At 42.3% G+C, this 17,616-nt stretch overlaps 1 protein-coding gene across 5 annotated transcripts in view; it reads left to right on the top strand.

Annotated features, from left to right (window-relative positions):
* Positions 1-17,616, top strand: part of LOC102303521 (zinc finger protein GLIS1) — an 81,998-nt gene that overhangs the window by 28,590 nt on the left and 35,792 nt on the right. For all 5 annotated transcript variants that reach the window (XR_006052927.1, XM_005946481.2, XM_042213687.1 and 2 more), the window contains exons 3-4: positions 6,509-6,701; positions 7,946-9,455. Coding sequence is in view for 4 of the 5 variants with exons in the window: in XM_005946481.2 (XP_005946543.1) it covers positions 6,509-6,701; positions 7,946-9,455 (1,703 nt within the window). In the remaining variant the exon portion in view is untranslated. The remainder of the gene's footprint in view (positions 1-6,508; positions 6,702-7,945; positions 9,456-17,616) is intronic.

Here is a 17,616-nt window from a genome sequence, read left to right as displayed (position 1 = left end):
GTTTTGACTGGTAGTAGAGTTCAACTTCGACTTGTCTGAGCTGTAATGAAATTTAAAAATTTGGCTTAATTAAAAGTTGAACTTTACGACCGCAAACAAAACCTTTCACAATGCGTTTAGTTTAAACACGAGCAATCTCCATATCCAATTTGCACAGCGCTTTTGGTCGTTTCAGTAACACTCGGCAAGTAGTTTGCATGTTTTTGCAGACAAGTTGCTGTCTGCTGTGCAACTTGCTGGTGACCATGTCAAGCTGTTAGCCAACCGAAACAAATACAAGAAGCTTTTCCGTCTTCACCCCTTGCAGCCAATGCTAGTGACTTTCAACAGCCTCCAGCAATAATTCGCAAACGATTCACAGAATATAATTTTTTTCCCAGCAACCAGTGGTTGCTGGATGGTCACTAACCAATTTCTAGCTCAGTATGACTCGGACCTAATACACACACACATTTCTGGAATTTAATGCACAGGGTGGCCATTTATATGGATACACCGTAATAACATGGGAATGGTTGGTGATATTAAAGTCCTGTTTGTGGCACATTAGTATATGTGAGGGGGCAAACTCCTCAAGATGGGTGGTGACCATGGTGGCCATTTAGAAGTCGGCCATCTTGGATACAACTTTTGTTTTTTCAATAGGAAGAGGGCCATGTGACACATCAAACTTATTGGTAATGTCACAAGAAAAACAATGGTGTGCTTGGTTTCAACGTAACTTTATTCTTTCATGAGTTATTTACAATAAGTTTGATGTGTCACATGGCCCTCTTCCTATTGAAAAAACAAAAGTTGTATCCAAGATGGCCGACTTCTAAATGGCCACCATGGTCACCACCCATCTTGAGGAGTTTGCCCCCTCACATATACTAATGTGCCACAAACAGGACTTTAATATCACCAACCATTCCCATGTTATTACGGTGTATCCATATAAATGGCCCACTCTGTGCTTAAGCTACAGTGAGCACATCTTCTATGGGCTTTTAGTGTACTTAACCTCATAGTAAGCCATATATTTGTCAGACTTGAGTGCAATAGCACAAATCTGCTGAACTCAAGCTCAGCAAACAGCTGCTGCTGCCTGTGTCAGCATCCATCAGTCAGTCTGGTCATACCTTTAGTAATGCACAACTGCCTCAATATAATTTTAATGGGTAAAACAAAAAATATGAAAGGGGAAGTTAGCTGTAGAGAGCAAAGATGTTTTTGTTCCAGGCTGTAAACCTGTTTATGTCTGCTCGTTTGAAATTTAGAGTGTGTGGGGATCAGTTGGCTTTCGTTTTGGAGCCAGCGTCCAGTAGCCATTTTGAGGGACTGCCGGTTTTGATTCTTCATGTTGGTTTAATGTTTCCAGCTTTGGATATTGCCCTTGTTCCTTGCTGGCTCATTTCTTTGTTCCTCCATTTAACGGCTGTGTTGCCTGTGAGCTTGTGATGAAGCCGTATAGGCTGCTCAGCCATGATCCATTCAACTATATTAATGGATTACACAGACACACATTTCTCTTTCTCAAGTGTTTTTCAGAACATAACAAGAAAAAAATTCAAACTCAGAGCCAAGGGAATGCAAAGTATGATGCATAGCTGCTTCGCTCAATAGGCGAGTCATAACCTCTGCATAATCCAGAGAATGATCACCTCTCGCTCTTTCATTCACACACACACTCTTCACCTGTCATTCCTGTTGGATGTCTTACATTTCACCTCAGTCCCTGATGCTCTATCTGGCTCCCACCTCCTGATCAAACTAGGCTCTAACACACAATGAAATGTTCAACAGTGAATTACCATAGCACATTCAATATAAACTGATTTTACGTTTGGATTCGGTCCAAACCTCCATATGGCTGAGGAGGCTGCTGTTTCCCCAACCAGAGCATGACTGATTCTGTTAATGTCACAAAGCTCTAAATCACTGGAGCGCCAACTCTCTGCAGTGAAGGGATCAAGAACTTTAACACTCATGAAACACTTTTACTTCAATGTCCTGGAGAAAATCAGAAGGTGCCTCTTGTTGAAGACAACCCCTGAGTTGCAACACCTGGATACGGGGCTACTTAAGCAATACTTGGATGTGAATATTGGACACAGGAGCATAGTATGTTCATACTTTACATCTAATTGGAAACTGCTGGAAAATTGCGTGTAGAGTCCCACATAAGATGATAGGAAGTCAATAAAACTTTGTGTAAGTGTAACTTTTACTGAAAGAATACACAAAAAAACACCTGTAGATTACTTTGCATGTGCTCAGTGCTTTTTTGTTTTGCTGCTCTACACAATTTATGCTCAAACATATTTAATCGATCAGGTTTCAGGTTTATTCATTTATATTGCACATTTACCAACAACAGGGTTGATCAAAGTGCTTAACAATCAGCAAAAAACAGCAAGAGATTAAAAGTTAACAAACAAACACACCAACAAACATCAAAGGTGACATAAAACAGGCCTGATGATGGTTAAAACTAATTTGATCCAAAAGCCAAAGTAAAAAAATGAGTTTTAAGACGCGATTAAAAAGAATGAATAGACTCAGAATTGTGAATAGAAGCGGGGAGACAATTCCAGAGTCTAGGTGCTGCAGTTGCAAAGGCCCGATCACCTCTGGGCTTCAGCCGGGATCTAAGTTGTTCTGAGAGCATCTGGCAGGATGATCTTAGTGCCCTCCTGGGCTTGTACAAGCAGAGGAGTTCAGTCAGGTAACTGGGTGCCAAATTGTTTAAAATTTTAAAAGTAAGCAAAAGAATTTTAAAGTCTATACGGTGTTTGACAGGGTCACATCATCATTAATTTTATTCAGTTTGTAGGTTGGGCAAACAGATGTAGTCATAGTTCATATTTCTCTGTTTGGATCACGTGGCTCTTTCTTTGTACCCAAGAAGTTTTATGTCCTGCTGACTACTTCCTAGTTTGAAAAGGACAGAGACAGAAGAGTTTTGCTGTCCAAATGAAGGGCAGTGCTGTGCATATTTTAAATATATAAAGAAACAAACTTTTGAATTTGATGGAAACAGATGAGACAGGACCTCTATGTAACATCTCGTCTTCTTTTAACGAAGTCTGGGACCTGAGGAGACCAGTTGTTGGACTCGTGGGAAACTTGTCTCATTCTTGTCTGATATAGAATCATAGCTGCCCCACAGTCCTGGGTTGTCATAGTTTTGTTTCATTACGTGCCAGATGTTTTCATCTGGTGCAGTCCCCAGGTCAGTCGAGCGCTCCTCTACCACCAAGCCGCGCTGTTGGAATAGCCACAGTTTGGGGTTTAGCATTGTTGCTGTGAAACCTGTATATGCCTTTAAGCATTGATGGTGCCTTTCCAGATGTTCAGGCTGCTAACTCCATATACACCCCTATAGCATCAGAGATACAGGCTTTTGAACGGAGCATCTCGTATTTTCCAAAAAGAATCTGACCAAATTACAGTTTTCCACGTTTCCTCCGTCCATTTTAAAGAGCTTGGCCCAGAGAAGACGGCAGTGTTTCTGGATACACTCACATGGCTTCTTCTTTGCTTTAACCTGCCTTTGTGGATGGCACAGTGAACTGTGTTTAAGACAGTGTTTTCTGGAAGTGTTCCCAATCTCATGGTGTGATTTCCATGGCAGAATCATGCCTGTTTTTAATGCGGTTCCCTCTGAGGGCCCGAGGATCACGGGCCAGTGTTTAGGAATTGGGTTTGTAGTTAAGAGTTAAAAACACAACTGTTGAATTTCTTTTTTCCTGCACATTTTTTTTAATATAATAAAAAAATGTAGAAATTGTCTAAACACCTTGTGCCACACAAGAACCTTAAGCAAGTAAATATAATGTCAGATGAGCAAAAACAAAAACACTTCACATGTTGCACTGTGACAATTTATATTTCACAAAAATCAAGCCAAAATGCAGAAACCGTATGTGAAGCATTACGTGCACCCTTTTGAATTGTGAGCTGCTGGGAGGTTATTTATGAGGCTGTTATTCTACAGTGAAAAGATTATTCACAGGAAAACTCTTAAGACAGATGCACATCTTCCCAAGAGTGGATGTCGCAGCAAACTCACACAGGTCAGACTGTGCAACGATGAGAGAAATATAAAAAAGCCAAGAGCTTCATCTCTGACGGTACAAATAGAAAAAGACTGAGCGGGCTGCCAGGAGAAAGCCTCCTCGACTTGGTCTTGTTCTGCAGCCGCGGGGCCGGAGCGCCTTGCAGCCATTGAGCCAAACATGAAAGTGTTTTAAAGTCAAATGCGAGACCGTCTATTGGACAGTGTATTAAGTCTTAGGGTGTATTTAGTTCTTCACATAATGCTTCTGCATTTTGCATTGAATCGATGATGACGAGGTGAACTACGTCATGTTATGTTGTTCGTCTCAGGTTATATGTCCCTAATTTAAAGACGTTCAAAGGACATAAATTATTATATCCTGATATATAAAAGCTTAGAAGTGACAGAGGGTGCACTTTCTTTCTGTTTAGACTGTCCTGCAAAACAGCAAATGAATTCTGCCGCTGTTATTGTAAATCAATTTTAAGACAGGTTATCATCGTTTCTAGATATTTATCTTGTTTATCTCTGTTTGTAATTCGTTTCTTTTCCTGCAAACATCATTATTGTGGAAGGGAGTAATGAACACTGTCTCGTATTTCGTATTTTGTTTTTTTATTATTAATAAAGGCTGGTAACTAGGACATGTGTGTGCGAGTGCATGTGCATTCAGTCAAAGCCTGATTGATTTCTAACCTAAGGCGGGGAGATGCTTGGTTCACATCGTCGGGCCTTGAAGATTTCATACAGAAACTCATTTGTATACACTAACCGGTGAGATGCTCGGCCAACAAATGGTAAAAATAAATAAATAAATGAAATAAAACAAAGTGGAGCGGTCCAGATTTTGATAAACAGAGCGATTTGTGTTGCTTGAAAACAGGCGAGAGCTGAAATTCATCTCGCCTTCTGTTAACAGTTTTGAGTGAAAGCAGCGTTGTTCCCTTGGCGATGCTGCACTGTTTGCGTTGCTCGCTTTGCCTTTTCTCTACTTCTTTGTGTTTCTGCTGTGACCCACGAAAAGACAAACGCAGCGGAGACTTGGGCTCGTCAGCTGTAGGAAGGATATGTGAAAATATGTTTGTTAAACTGAGGATAACATGACCACAGAGTGCCCTTGTTTTCTCTTGTCTTTTGTTCATTCTTATAACCTTTTTCCCATATTCCAAAACATTCCCTCGCTCTCTCTCTTCTGTTCTCTTTCCATCTGTTACTAATGTTGTAATAGCTTTCTTACGCCTTCCTTTTTTCTTTTTCCATAAATCCCTATTTTTGCACATGTTTCACTACATTTAGTAGATTTTCTCCTTTACGTGCTTTTTGTCTTTTTTTCCTTAATGTTTTCTTTCACATACAGAATAGTTGGTTGGTTTTATTAATTATAGCTTGTAGTGTGTGATAACATTATCAGTAATATTGTTAGCAGAAAATTAAATTTAAGAAATTGAGTTAAGAAAGTTGGAACAGGGGACGCGCAGTCGCCTGCACACGAGCGTGGGGATATCGACTTACCCTTCAAAAACATTTCCTCATACACCAAGCCCTCCCTTCTCTCACATTCATCCCTCTCTTTGTTTTTTTATTACATTTATGGCCACAATCATAAAGTATGCAATCTTCATCAAGTAATCGCATTAGACAAACGTGTTAAAACACATTTGAATAAAATGACAGGTTATGACAGATTTGAATTTAACACATTTTCCTGTTTTTTTTTCTTTAGTCAGAAAAATGAATTTTGTCTTCTTAACTCCTCAGCAGTTATGCTCCTTTTATTTATTTGTATATTTTTAATTGTTATTTTTTCTGAGATGATAAACACCTTTGTGTTTAGTGCAATAGCTCTTGATTTTTATGTTAACTCACCGCCTACTTACATTAGACTTGTTGCAAAATATAAATTAGCCAGTGAAACAAATAAATGATAAAATGTGATAAATGATAACAATTAAAATAATTGATTTTTAATTTTTTTAATTAAAGGTCTTGAAAGATAAAACAGTTTCACTTCATTTGGCTGAGTTAGCTCTTTTTCCAAAATGACATTTGGATTAGAATTTCTTCGTTACTCCAGCACTAATATGTGACGTTATTCTTACAGCCACCAGTCGGATATTGCCAAAGAGCTCTCTGTGTATCACTCGACGCGGTGATAGTTGAGGCAGCCAACAACTATTCCTCGAGAGAATATTCATAATGTAATAGAGTTTCAACATGTCCGTGATTGCATGGATCCCATTGTAAACTGATTATTTTCAGCTGGCTCTTTTTCCAGGACGGTCAGCAGATCACTGAGCTTTAGCTTTAGCCAACTTTTAATTTGAGAGTAACATCGGGTCAGTGTTCTGCTAGCTAAAACCATACCTTGATATCAGCACGCACAACGCATGTGTTGGTCTGCTTTGACAAAAGGTGTGCAGTTTGTGAAGTAGACTATTTAGTAATATTATCTCTGTCCATTTCCAGTGAATGGGACCTACTGCTCAGAGAAGGATGCAAATGCTGAGCTGGGCAATGCCGAGGGCCCCCTGATGCGATGTGGGCAGAGCCTGCTGCTTCCAGCAGGGGGTCATTCGGAGGGGCTTTACTCCCAGAGCCTCCAGTGCAGCAGACCTACACCTGACCTCCTTCTGCAGGATGGGCCTCATCAAGACGCCAGGTGAAGTGTCACTGTTATTCCCGTTTGATATCATATTTTTCCACTTCCAGTTCTGAATGTTTCCTGTTTGGTGTAGTGTTACTAACAATATGCAGGTACAATATGGTTCTCATTATGTTTGCTATTGTGAATCAGTTGCACACATATGTTGCTAGACAGCATTGCCCAGCGGCCTCATAAAACACACTGAAGTACAACATTTATGCTACACTAATGCAATTCCTCCGTGTGCAAATTGTGACTACTGTTGGTCAAGGCAGAAGTGGATTTGTCCTCCTTCTCCCTCCCCCGACTCCTCTCTCTCTCTCTCGTCTTAGCCATCCGGCTGAAAGCGTCTGGACAGACTTTCATTTCTCCCGTATTGTCTCTCAATATTTTCAGTACAGCCGAAGAGGAAATGAGGCTACTGAATAGAAAAAAAATAAGAAGAGGGGTCAAGTCTTTATTAACAGCAATGATGACAAGGCCTGCCAGTGGCTTTCTCCTGTCCCAGTTAGCATTAGTGCTGTTTTTTCCTGGGCGTGCTCTGGGGAAGAGACAAAGACGACAGCCAGGGAAAAAGAGAGCTCTTCTCACATCACTCAGGGGCTTTGGACAAAATCCATAATGAGCCAACTGACAGGAATGATTATGTAGGAGATCACAGCAACGCATGGAGAAACATGACCTGGGTTCCCCATTCAGCAAGGCAAAGATTCCCACCATAATACACAGTATTGTAAATGGTGACCCTTCATAGGCTGCAATTATACCACCAAAACAGGTGACTCCCTATTTATCCCCACCGTTGGGTTGGGTTTAACCCCTTTGTGTCATCAAAGCCCGTCAGATGGACACACCAGCCAGTGGCCTCTCGGTCTCAGTCGCCATCCAACCCTCCCCCTCGCTCTATTATTAGTCTTAAATGCCCATTCATATCCCCTCACTACAAGAAGATCCTCTTTCATTTATTCATTAAAAAAAGCCACTTTGGATTATCAACAATTTTCTGTTGCTGTTCGCTTGTCATGGTCTATTCCATCCATAACTCCCTTCTGATACGGGAGGCTCAGCTGAAATATTTTAGGTTAGTGGGACCTTTTACGTGATTTTCATTTTAAACTGAAGAAAAATAGAGTATGAAACGACAGTATGAAAAGGCAGAACACTGACAGCGATGTTGGTGGGAAGGATGAACCAGCCTGTCTGTCAACAGGCACTGAGCTAATAGTGCTCACATTCCTTTTGTATTTTTCTCCCCGCAGATCCTCCTCTGCCTTCGGGAGGACCCTGCCAGGGGCCTCACCCAGCCTGGGCTGCGGTGCCAGCGGCGTTCGCTCCTCTCTCCCTTACCCAGTCAAACAGGAGAGCTCGATGGGCTACAAGATCTCCAACGTGGAGTCTTCATCTCAGGCTGGATTTCAGGCCCACGCTGCAGGCCAAGTTTTGGAGGTGGCCAGGGATGAGATGGTTGGGTCACTGCATATTAGCAACAGCGGTAATGGCGTATGTGCAGTGAGCGGTGTAGGTAGCGCTGTGCCAGGAGACGCAGGACAACCGTTTAATAATGAAGATGGCTCCTCCCCGCTGGCTTTGTCTCCAATTGGCTCTCGTCATTCAGCGCGGCTGCTCAGCGCTGGCAGTCTGAAGAGACGCTGCCTGTCCCTGGCCTCGCAATCCACCGCCGCTGCTGCCACCGGTTCCCCATCAGCTGTTGGCACCGCTTCTGAGGAGATCAATATCACCGCAATCATCTGCTCCTCCTCCCAGATGTCGATGGTCGCCTGCGTCAACGGGTTCCGTGCTAACCTCTCGCCAAGCAACACCAGCAGCGCCGGCTTCTCTTCCTCCTCCTCCTCCTCTACTGCTTCCCCACCCTCTAACTCCTGCTCACGGGAAGCCCCCCAGAGGCCCCCACCACACAGCAGCCCCCAGCAGGCTGCACTGCAGGAGAGCTGTCAGCTGTCCTCACCTGCCACCTGCCTGTTGTCTCTTTCCTCTTCCTCATCCTCTTCTTCAGTGTCATTAGGGGAGCCGGAGCAAGGCCAAGGGCAGAGCCTGGGGCTGTGCGAGGAGCAGGGCTCCATGCTGCAGGGGCGTGGGGCTGGAGGAACAGCTGAGGGAGGAGGAGGAGGAGGCTCAGACGGGTTGGGGCTACTGATGAGTGGGGCCCTGATGTCTGGGGCTCTGCATTCGGGGCCTCAGGGTGGGGGTCTCCCAGATGGGGGCCAAAGATCTGGGGCTGTCCTCAAGCAGGAACCGCTCGATGACTTCTCTCCCAGCGAAGACAAACTCTTTCAGCACCACTATCATCATCACCATCACTTAAGTGGGCGCAGTGGGAATCTTCGTCACGCTCACCACCCACCTCGATCGGCCATGCCTCCGCCTTACCACTTGCACCAATATGTGGGGCCCACTCCCAACGCCCCACTACACCATCACAACCAGCAGACAACTCCAGGCTCTTCCCTCGGACTCAAACCAACCTCAGGAGGCCCTGCGGTGGCCCACGCAGCCCCCGTGCCGGAAGAAGTCGGAGGAGGAGGGCTGGTGGATAAACAGGTGTGTCGCTGGATTGACTGCAGTGCTGCTTTTGAGCAGCAGGAGGAGCTTGTGAGACATATTGAAAAGGTCCACATCGACCAACGCAAAGGTGAGGACTTCACCTGTTTCTGGGCTGGCTGTATTCGGCGCTACAAGCCCTTCAATGCACGCTACAAGCTGCTCATTCACATGAGGGTCCATTCTGGAGAGAAACCCAACAAGTGTATGGTGAGTCATCATAAACCACTAAGTTCTTCTCCCACCACAGACCAAAGCCAAAAGATTCAAAACATATACGTAGAATATTGTAAAAAATCCCCTCGCAGTCAGCGTTCTTATTCCTTCTGAAGGTCTTCGTTGTATTTATTAGTTTAATATGAGTGTAGTTTATCTCATAATTGCAACCATCTGGGATTTTCTTTTGTTTAAATTAAATACAAGCACATATTTCACAACATAATACAGTAATTCAAGAAGATTTTTTTTCTCAGAAAGATACATGTTGTATCCAGAAAAAAAAGGACTGGCCTTGCTTCACTGCTGATTAAATTTCAACAGAAACTCTTATTTTGTTTTGGTTGAGAAACAGTTATGATTGTAATTCCCGTATTTCAAGTGGAACATGCAAAACACAAAAGAGTTTTTCTTCCACTGAAGATGTGAAATGCCGTAAGAGCAGCAGTCCTTCGTCAGCATAAATAGATTTGCGGTTGTATTTGCAGGTAAGGCTTCAGGTTGCACAAATCAACACACTAATCAGCGTCAAGCTGTCACCTCCCAGCGTCCCTTCACGAATGGAAAATGCCCTCCAACCTTTAAAACGATTCAGTCCAAATACACAATTAGTGCACAATTTGTGTAGCAAGAAGCCGTGTTTATTTTCACGGGCACTTCGTTTTTTGAGAAGGGATTCAGATCGTGAAAAGCCAACGCATGTGGTTAACATAACCAAACAATGCCCACATTAAATGGGAGCTTTAAAAGTTTAGCTGTCCCACAAGTATTAAGTGAGTTGGATTCATATCCAAGGCAAACATGAGGAGAAATGTAGTCTGGAGAAATGAGACACGGAGGCTTCACCCAAATCTCTCTCTGTCAGCGGTCTTCTTCAGGTTGAAGAATTCATCCAAATCCAAATGCTAATTGAAAAAATGTATCATGTTTCTGTAGCGCCTTGTTCTCCAGATCTTGTTTGTTTTCCTAAAAAACCAGTGGCTTGTGAAATGAACTAAAGGGAGAGGCTGGTTTTACCGTCCTTGTGCGCTAATTAAGACATTCATGCTGAATCTACTAATTCTCCTGCTTGCTGTTACACATCTGCTGACCGAAGGCAAAAAGACACAAACTCAACTGTTGCTGCTGTTCTCCCTGCTTTGCGTCACTCTGGGGTATTAGTGTCTCTGCTTCCTTGGCTCAGTAAAAATTTGGAAGTAATTTGCTGTTCGTGCCTAAACTGTTAATTCAGCTTCAGCGTTGCGTTGTATTACAGGCTTTCATTTGTCCCTTTTTTGTTGTTGTTGTTGTTGTTGTTATTGTTGCTCATTAAAGCAATGTGTGTTTGCACAGCAGGCACAGCACGTCTGGTGACACACAGCAGATTTATGCGTTTCGTATAGGTGTGCATAAATGTTGCGCCGAGGTGTGTTTTTGGAGATGTTTACCACATGTGAGAGAACAATTTGTCTCAGTGTGGACACGACGCTGGACTTTGTCTGCGGATGTGAGTCACTGTGAAACTCACCTTAACCTCCTGTTTATGCTCAATGCATGAAAAAACAAAGTCACGGCAATGGCAGTACATTGAATCACTCTCACAATAGGAAGTATTGATTCCATGTGCAGTACAATGAATTGTAACACTCGCGGTTTCCCCCCAGAAAAAACCAACATAAATAAGAAATGATTTAAAGCTTGCATCAACACATCTAATCATCTGGGATTTAATGTATGTTGATCCGGGACTTCAGCAGATAAACTCTGAGGCCCTGGGAAAATAAACACACTCTGTGTGTGTGTGTGTGTGTGTGTGTGTGTGTGTGTGTGTGTGTGTGTGTGTGGGTGGGTGTTGTGTGTGTGTAACTCTGTTTGTGTTTTTGTAGTCTACACACGTTTAAGTAAATGCTCTGCCCTCATTGTGTCTCAAGTACCTTCTTAGTTTTTCTTTCTTTCTTTTTCTGGTGTCTGGGTACGTGCGCTTTTTTCCACTAGCACTGATGCCTCTTGTGCTCCTTGTGCTCATGCAATAGACAAAGGCATTCAAGAATTCGAGCAATTCATATAGAGGAAACAGATGAGACCTTCTGTTTTAGGACCAAATGCTCTAGAAACAACAGGGCTAATCCTTTTATTATCTTTCTAGCGGCAGATTCCAGCAGGCGCTCATGAAGCGAGGCCTGCCCGACATCCAAACATAACACACCCCCCCCTCCTGCTCCATATATACACTCTTTCTACTTTCTTCATGCAGCTGCACAGGATTCGCTTCATGCTGCATCTTGGCGGCAAAAAGTCATTATCACAACACACAGTCGTACCTCGTCCCCTGCGTGGGTCTGTCACTTGGCTAATATCTTACCAAATGTCCCATTTGAGAAACAAGTCGACGACTGAATTTGAGGCTCTTAAAATGTTGCGCTACCTTTTTAGAAAATATTTTTTGTTCCTATTCCCTCCAATTAAAGCCAGCCCTGAGTTGTTGCACAGGGCAAGCAAATGCCGAGGGACACACGGGCGAAAAGGAAACAACATAATCTCTCTGCAATATCCTGTTGTGTTTCATGCCTAATTCACTTGTTGTTTTAGTTTATTGCATTTTTTCCTGCGTCTGCATAAATATTAAAAATATATCCAGCAAGAGCAGCCCTGTCATGGTCCTAGACTTTGATATTGTTCTTCTTTGTCAGAGGTTGACCTTGTGGATTTGAAGTGTCTGAAGGCTGCACTGGGAGCTATGAACTTCAGAAAACATCTTTCTTAAACCGCTGAAGCTCTGTGTGCAAAGGGCGGCGTGTTTACATGGCACAGTGACTTCAGGCTAGAGTACAGTGTTGTGCTCTTTATTTGGTTGGTTTGGCAAAGCAGTTTAGATCAAATGTTGGAGAAAAATGTGCTCATAAAATTTTAAAACATTGGTGCGCTTTAAATGTTTTTAAAAGGGGCTTATGTTGCGGCGGGATGCAGGATTCATTCTGCACTTCGAGCATAAATAAAATGTTGCTTATTCCAAGCTGTTTGTGCTAAATGTCATAGTAATGGTCTTTCAGAAGGACTTTGTAATTTTAGAACAAACACCGTTGATGCGGTGAATTATGCGCAGCACATGGGAAGTGCAATTTTGTTTTCATATGGAAACATTATTAAAGCTTCATATAAATATATGTTTTATGTATTTCAGGTAAAATGATTATTGAGTAGGATCTTGTGACATAAGGAGACGTTTTAACTATTTCAAACTTCTGTATAAAATGATACATTTAAAGGTTTTCGTGTTGCTAAAGGCGAGTCAAAGAGCCGCTCTTCCATTTCACAATGACAAAAGCCAGCCAGCATTAGCTGCTTAATAGCGCTCTTTCTAAACGTATGCACATGTGTGTATACGGAGACAAACACCAACACACACGCTCGCTCTGACTGACACACAGTCAAAGGACTTGTTGAAGGAAAGTTGGATGTTGAGGCCTGCTGGAAAAAGGCATAGATCATGGAATTTCCTCTTTCTTCACTGGTGTGAAACCAGCTAACATATATATTTAGATTTACTAGACTGTTTTTTGGAAGAGAGTGGCTGCGTCCGTCTGCAGCAGACGCTCAGATGTAGAGTGCAGCCTGCTGCCAAGATGCCGTGTGTTTCCTGGAGTAAATGGAGTCTTTTGTGAGCAATCAGCTCAGGTGCATGAGATAAAACAGGGAGTGCCATTAGCTAATTAAAACTGAGGTTCAGCACATGACCCGACTTTTCCTCTGAATGCTGCCTGAAACTGGAGCTGTGTGAGCAGCGGGTGGCGAGTGACGCAGATATTAATGTGGCCGTATGAGCCTCGGACACTTTAGAGGCCACAATCTCTGAGCCCAGCTTCTGACTCTGTTCACAGGTATTCGTATTAAACATTCAAATAAGATCAATATATGAACAAGCCAAAAGCTCAGACTGCTCTAAGCACTCAGCCTCAGAAATGTCTTTTTCTACTCCTGCACCTGTATGATGTCAGTGCCTCCATCCCCAATATGGCTCTAAGCACTGAAACCATGTCCACCTGTTGTTTATGAGGTGCACCGAAGCCCACCATAAGATGCATACGGATTATTTTGAACTGTGAATCCTGCAAAGCTACTTTAATAAAATCCCAAAATAAAAATGTCTGTGCGTGATTACTCTGTGGCACACAAGGAAGCCGAATTACCAAAACAACATGTTGTGTTTCTGTAAGTCCAACAAACGCTGCAAGCTGCACACGCATATTCAGTCCCACATGGAGGGAGAAGATACGTCTGTGTATGGCTCATTTAAAGTAATCAGTGTCAACAGAAGAGAAAGGCAATGGTTTAGCATGTCAGGAGTAACTCCATGCTCAGGAAAGAAAGCTCCTAGTCTGTTAAGTTGGCGCAAACGCAAAAACCTAATCAGGACCTAATAAGGACCTGGAAGAGATCAACTTTTAGCACTTCATCTGAAGCTCCCTCTGCTACTCATTAAATAATTTTCAGCATTAGCTTTGTCATTCATTCCCCAGGCAAATGAGTTCATCAGGTAGCTACATAATTTCTCTCTACAAACCCATAATTCCATCCTGTGGCCATCCTCTGTCTTCCTGTCATATCAGCAGTGCTGCTTGGCAGTCCAGTCGTCATGCTATTAGTAACCCAACACTGTCCATATGTGATAGTCATATGATGAAATTGCTGGCGAAGGGGCTCTGCCACTGATGTTTTGGCATATAAATGAAAGCCCTGGATAGATGAATGTTGCTTGTTTTCCTTGTTGAGGAGCCCCGGCCAAGAGCTTGTCAGGCCGAAAAAGTTTTCCAGTCAATCTTTGTCAGTAATGTAGTCCAGTACTCAAGAGCCTCCCTCCCAGCATCACCCCACCTTTCCCTTATTGTTCAGATCTGAACATAAGACTGCTTTGATGTATTCAACACACACTCAATCTACACAATGGCAAAATATACCTCTATTTCCCCTCCTTAATCTGTGTGGTTAGTGCTTTATTTAAAGACGACATTTGTAGTTGATTAAATATTAATATAATCACTAGACTTGCTTTTAAATATTAAATGTAATTTTATGCTGCCGTTGGGTACATGTACTTTAGTAAAGTTTGCCAGCCCCGAGCTGCATAACATACAGGAAAAATATACATTAGAGTAGATTTATATTTTAAATGAAACGTTTCACGGTGAAGAAAAATGAAAACACTGGGGGCACAAATTCCTAAAAAGTTATTCTAATAATAAGCAGTGACTTGGGATAAAATCTTTTCTTGTCTACGTGATTATTTATCATTTAATAAAAAATAATAAAAAACAATAAAGAATCACTGCCTAATGGCGGATTCGTGGGTTAAAGTTGCCATAAATAATCTGTTTATTTTAATGCTAATTTTCATGCTTTAGAATATTTAATATGCACTGAAACAGAATCTGATTCAAATAAGTTGAAGATTTTCTCATTTTCATTTTATTTCAACATTTAATATCTCAAATCATTTAACTCTGTTTCAGTTGTTTCTACACGCGTTAGCATGTCAAAGTGGGATCGCTATGTTTCTCAGCTATTGCACCAACAAGTTTTCACAGTCGTTTTTCTTCCTCTTTATCAAATGTCGGGTGTAAAAATTGCCAGTGGCACACCAGAAATGCAGCTTGGTTGGTATCCAGCTCCACAACTTGTCTCACTGATTGTTTGTACAGAGGAAAATTGCTTGATTTGGGCCCATTCATTGCAAAAAGTGTCACCAGCTTACTTGTCTAAACTGCGGGATTGGAGCTGCTTTGTGTAGAGGTTTTGCAACTGGAGAAAAATGTGTTAGGACAGAACGTTATGTGAGCTTTTAGCTTGGAGGAAAAGTTTGTTATTTAGTTACACACACACACACTTGACAGAGCGATGTAAACCAGTGCGTGCGTGGGCAGGTCTGATCTGTCTATAGCTAAACAACAACCGTCCACAGTGGCAAAACTCCCTGAACGGTTCATGCTTGATTCTTGCTTTTAGAAATAACCAACAATGTATCACAATATCAGCAACAGAGCATTTCTTGAAATCTGTATCCAGGTCACCTACAGCCTTCAACCTCTTACCCTGATCAAAGCATGCAGGATTTGCTTCATGTGATCACTTTAATCGCATTTCTCTGGAATGCCGTATTTTGAGTTTCCCCATTTCCTCAAACTTTTTACCACACTCCGGTATCAGGAGCGGCTGGTCATACATTGCACAGACATTGTGTCATAATTGTGTTCCATCCACAACCATAATTGGTTTAACCTCTCTACTGAGGCAGATCAGTTTACTAATAAATGAGCAATACGAAGCCGGATTGTGTGTCTGAGGTCTCCACAATGTTCGGACGGCTGTTTCGGGGATACGTGGAGCAGACAGAGGATGGCTTGATCTGTGAAATCCCTTCTAGACTCCTAAAAACGACCCTGGTTGTTAGCGCTCAGTAGCAGTGCTTTCGCGCTGTGTACAGTCACGGATCATGTGCATTATGTGTGCATAACCGTTTCTCTGCAACAGTCAAAGATAATTATAGCCACAGTTTGTGGTATTTTATAAAGCTAAGGCATAACAGGTTCTTTCTCTTCTGAGGCTGCCATCCTCTCCAACTTCTCGTATTCACACGCCGGCCTTGTTTTGTGCCAGACACATTTGTGCCACAGCAGCCGCTCTGTAAACACCCACCAAACTGGCTGGTTTGTAGTATGTGTGCTCTGTGTCTGTGGAACAGAAGTAAATCTCTTAGTGTTTGCTTTTTTTAAAATTATTTTTTGCTGACTCGTCTGTGCTGCAGAAGTCACTGCAGAGTATTTATTCCAGAGCAACATCTACCCCGAGCCATCCTCGCATCTCCAACCAAAAAAGCAAATAAGAAGGACATTTATACACACCGGGACTACTTTAGTGTCAGGGCCACAGTACAACCCCAAGGCGGCAGTATCCATTCGCCCACCCGGGCACGTACACGGCACCAGACCTGCGAAGACCTGCAGCCAGCGTATATGTGAAACTGAGTTGCTACCGTACAAAATAAACACCAGGAGAAGTACGAGTAAATTATGCAGCGAAAGACATGTTTACGTTTAGGGTGTCAAGTTTAAATTATGCACCGTGGTGTTCTGTGGTTAGTGTGCCGGGTTTAATTTGAATGTTTGTGAGAAAAAGTGAAGGCTGGAAGAAACGGAGCCAGACAGGCAATCCAGCTCCACTGATGTCACCCCAAAAATGACATTTTTGCCCAGAATTCATCACAAGGCATTATGCATGACAAGTGATTTGGTATGCACTGAATGCAGACGTTAAGAGCATTTTTGAAGCATTAGCAAGGCTGCTGCACAGAACTCGAGCTTTTGATACAGGTCGATCAAGCTTTCCAAAGTGAGACCGTGTATATGTGTTTACGTTGCCCTCCAAAGATTGAAGAGAGATTCCAATGAAAGAGTCGAGGCAGAGCATTAAACTATGGTGGAAAATGGTGCAAAGCATTGATTGAAAGCAGTGGAGCAACGCATTACTCAATAGGACATAAAAGGTCAGGATACACAATATGTTTCAGTTTCCTATTACCCTATTTTATGATTGTGTGACCCAGCAGAACTGGCACCACAGAGACTGATATTTAAGCAGGGATTTACCTCTCTCCCATAGACTTTTATGTCCTTAATGATCTTTGTTGCTGTTCGCTTTTAAAAGCATCTGTTTCATGTTCAATCTGTTCAGCTTTGGATTTAGTTTAACATCAACGTAAAAAGGTTTATTTCGAACCAGATTGCTTTTGTTATTTGGGCAGAATGACAGTAGTACTGAGAAGCCTTTAAGTTAAATCATATCCCTTTTGCTCTGGATTCATACGAGAGGCAAAACAAACAAAGCATCAGTCACCCGTTCAATTTCTTTTCTTTTTTAACAAAATAAGGCCAAGAAATGTAGATTAGGTCATGCATGAACTGAAGTGCAGTTAGGAAATAAATGTTGTATATTGGGAAGATGTTGTAACGGGCCAGTTCAGTAAGTGCTCGTATTACACCTAAGATAAACACAAGAGTGATGAGAAGTTTGAAGGAAATATTCTATAAATATGAAAACATCTACCACAGAATACCAGTGAGTAGAAGAATATTGTTGTTTTTGTTTTTTGTATTATTGATGGATCGCTGAGTGCACGGTAATT

This window comes from Haplochromis burtoni, unplaced genomic scaffold, assembly GCF_018398535.1.
Source record: "Haplochromis burtoni strain Fernald_Lab_line unplaced genomic scaffold, NCSU_Asbu1 Contig_468, whole genome shotgun sequence".
Taxonomy (NCBI): domain Eukaryota; kingdom Metazoa; phylum Chordata; class Actinopteri; order Cichliformes; family Cichlidae; genus Haplochromis; species Haplochromis burtoni.
The sequence above is the reverse complement of the archived record's forward strand: the minus strand, read 5'-3'. Positions and strand labels throughout refer to the sequence as shown.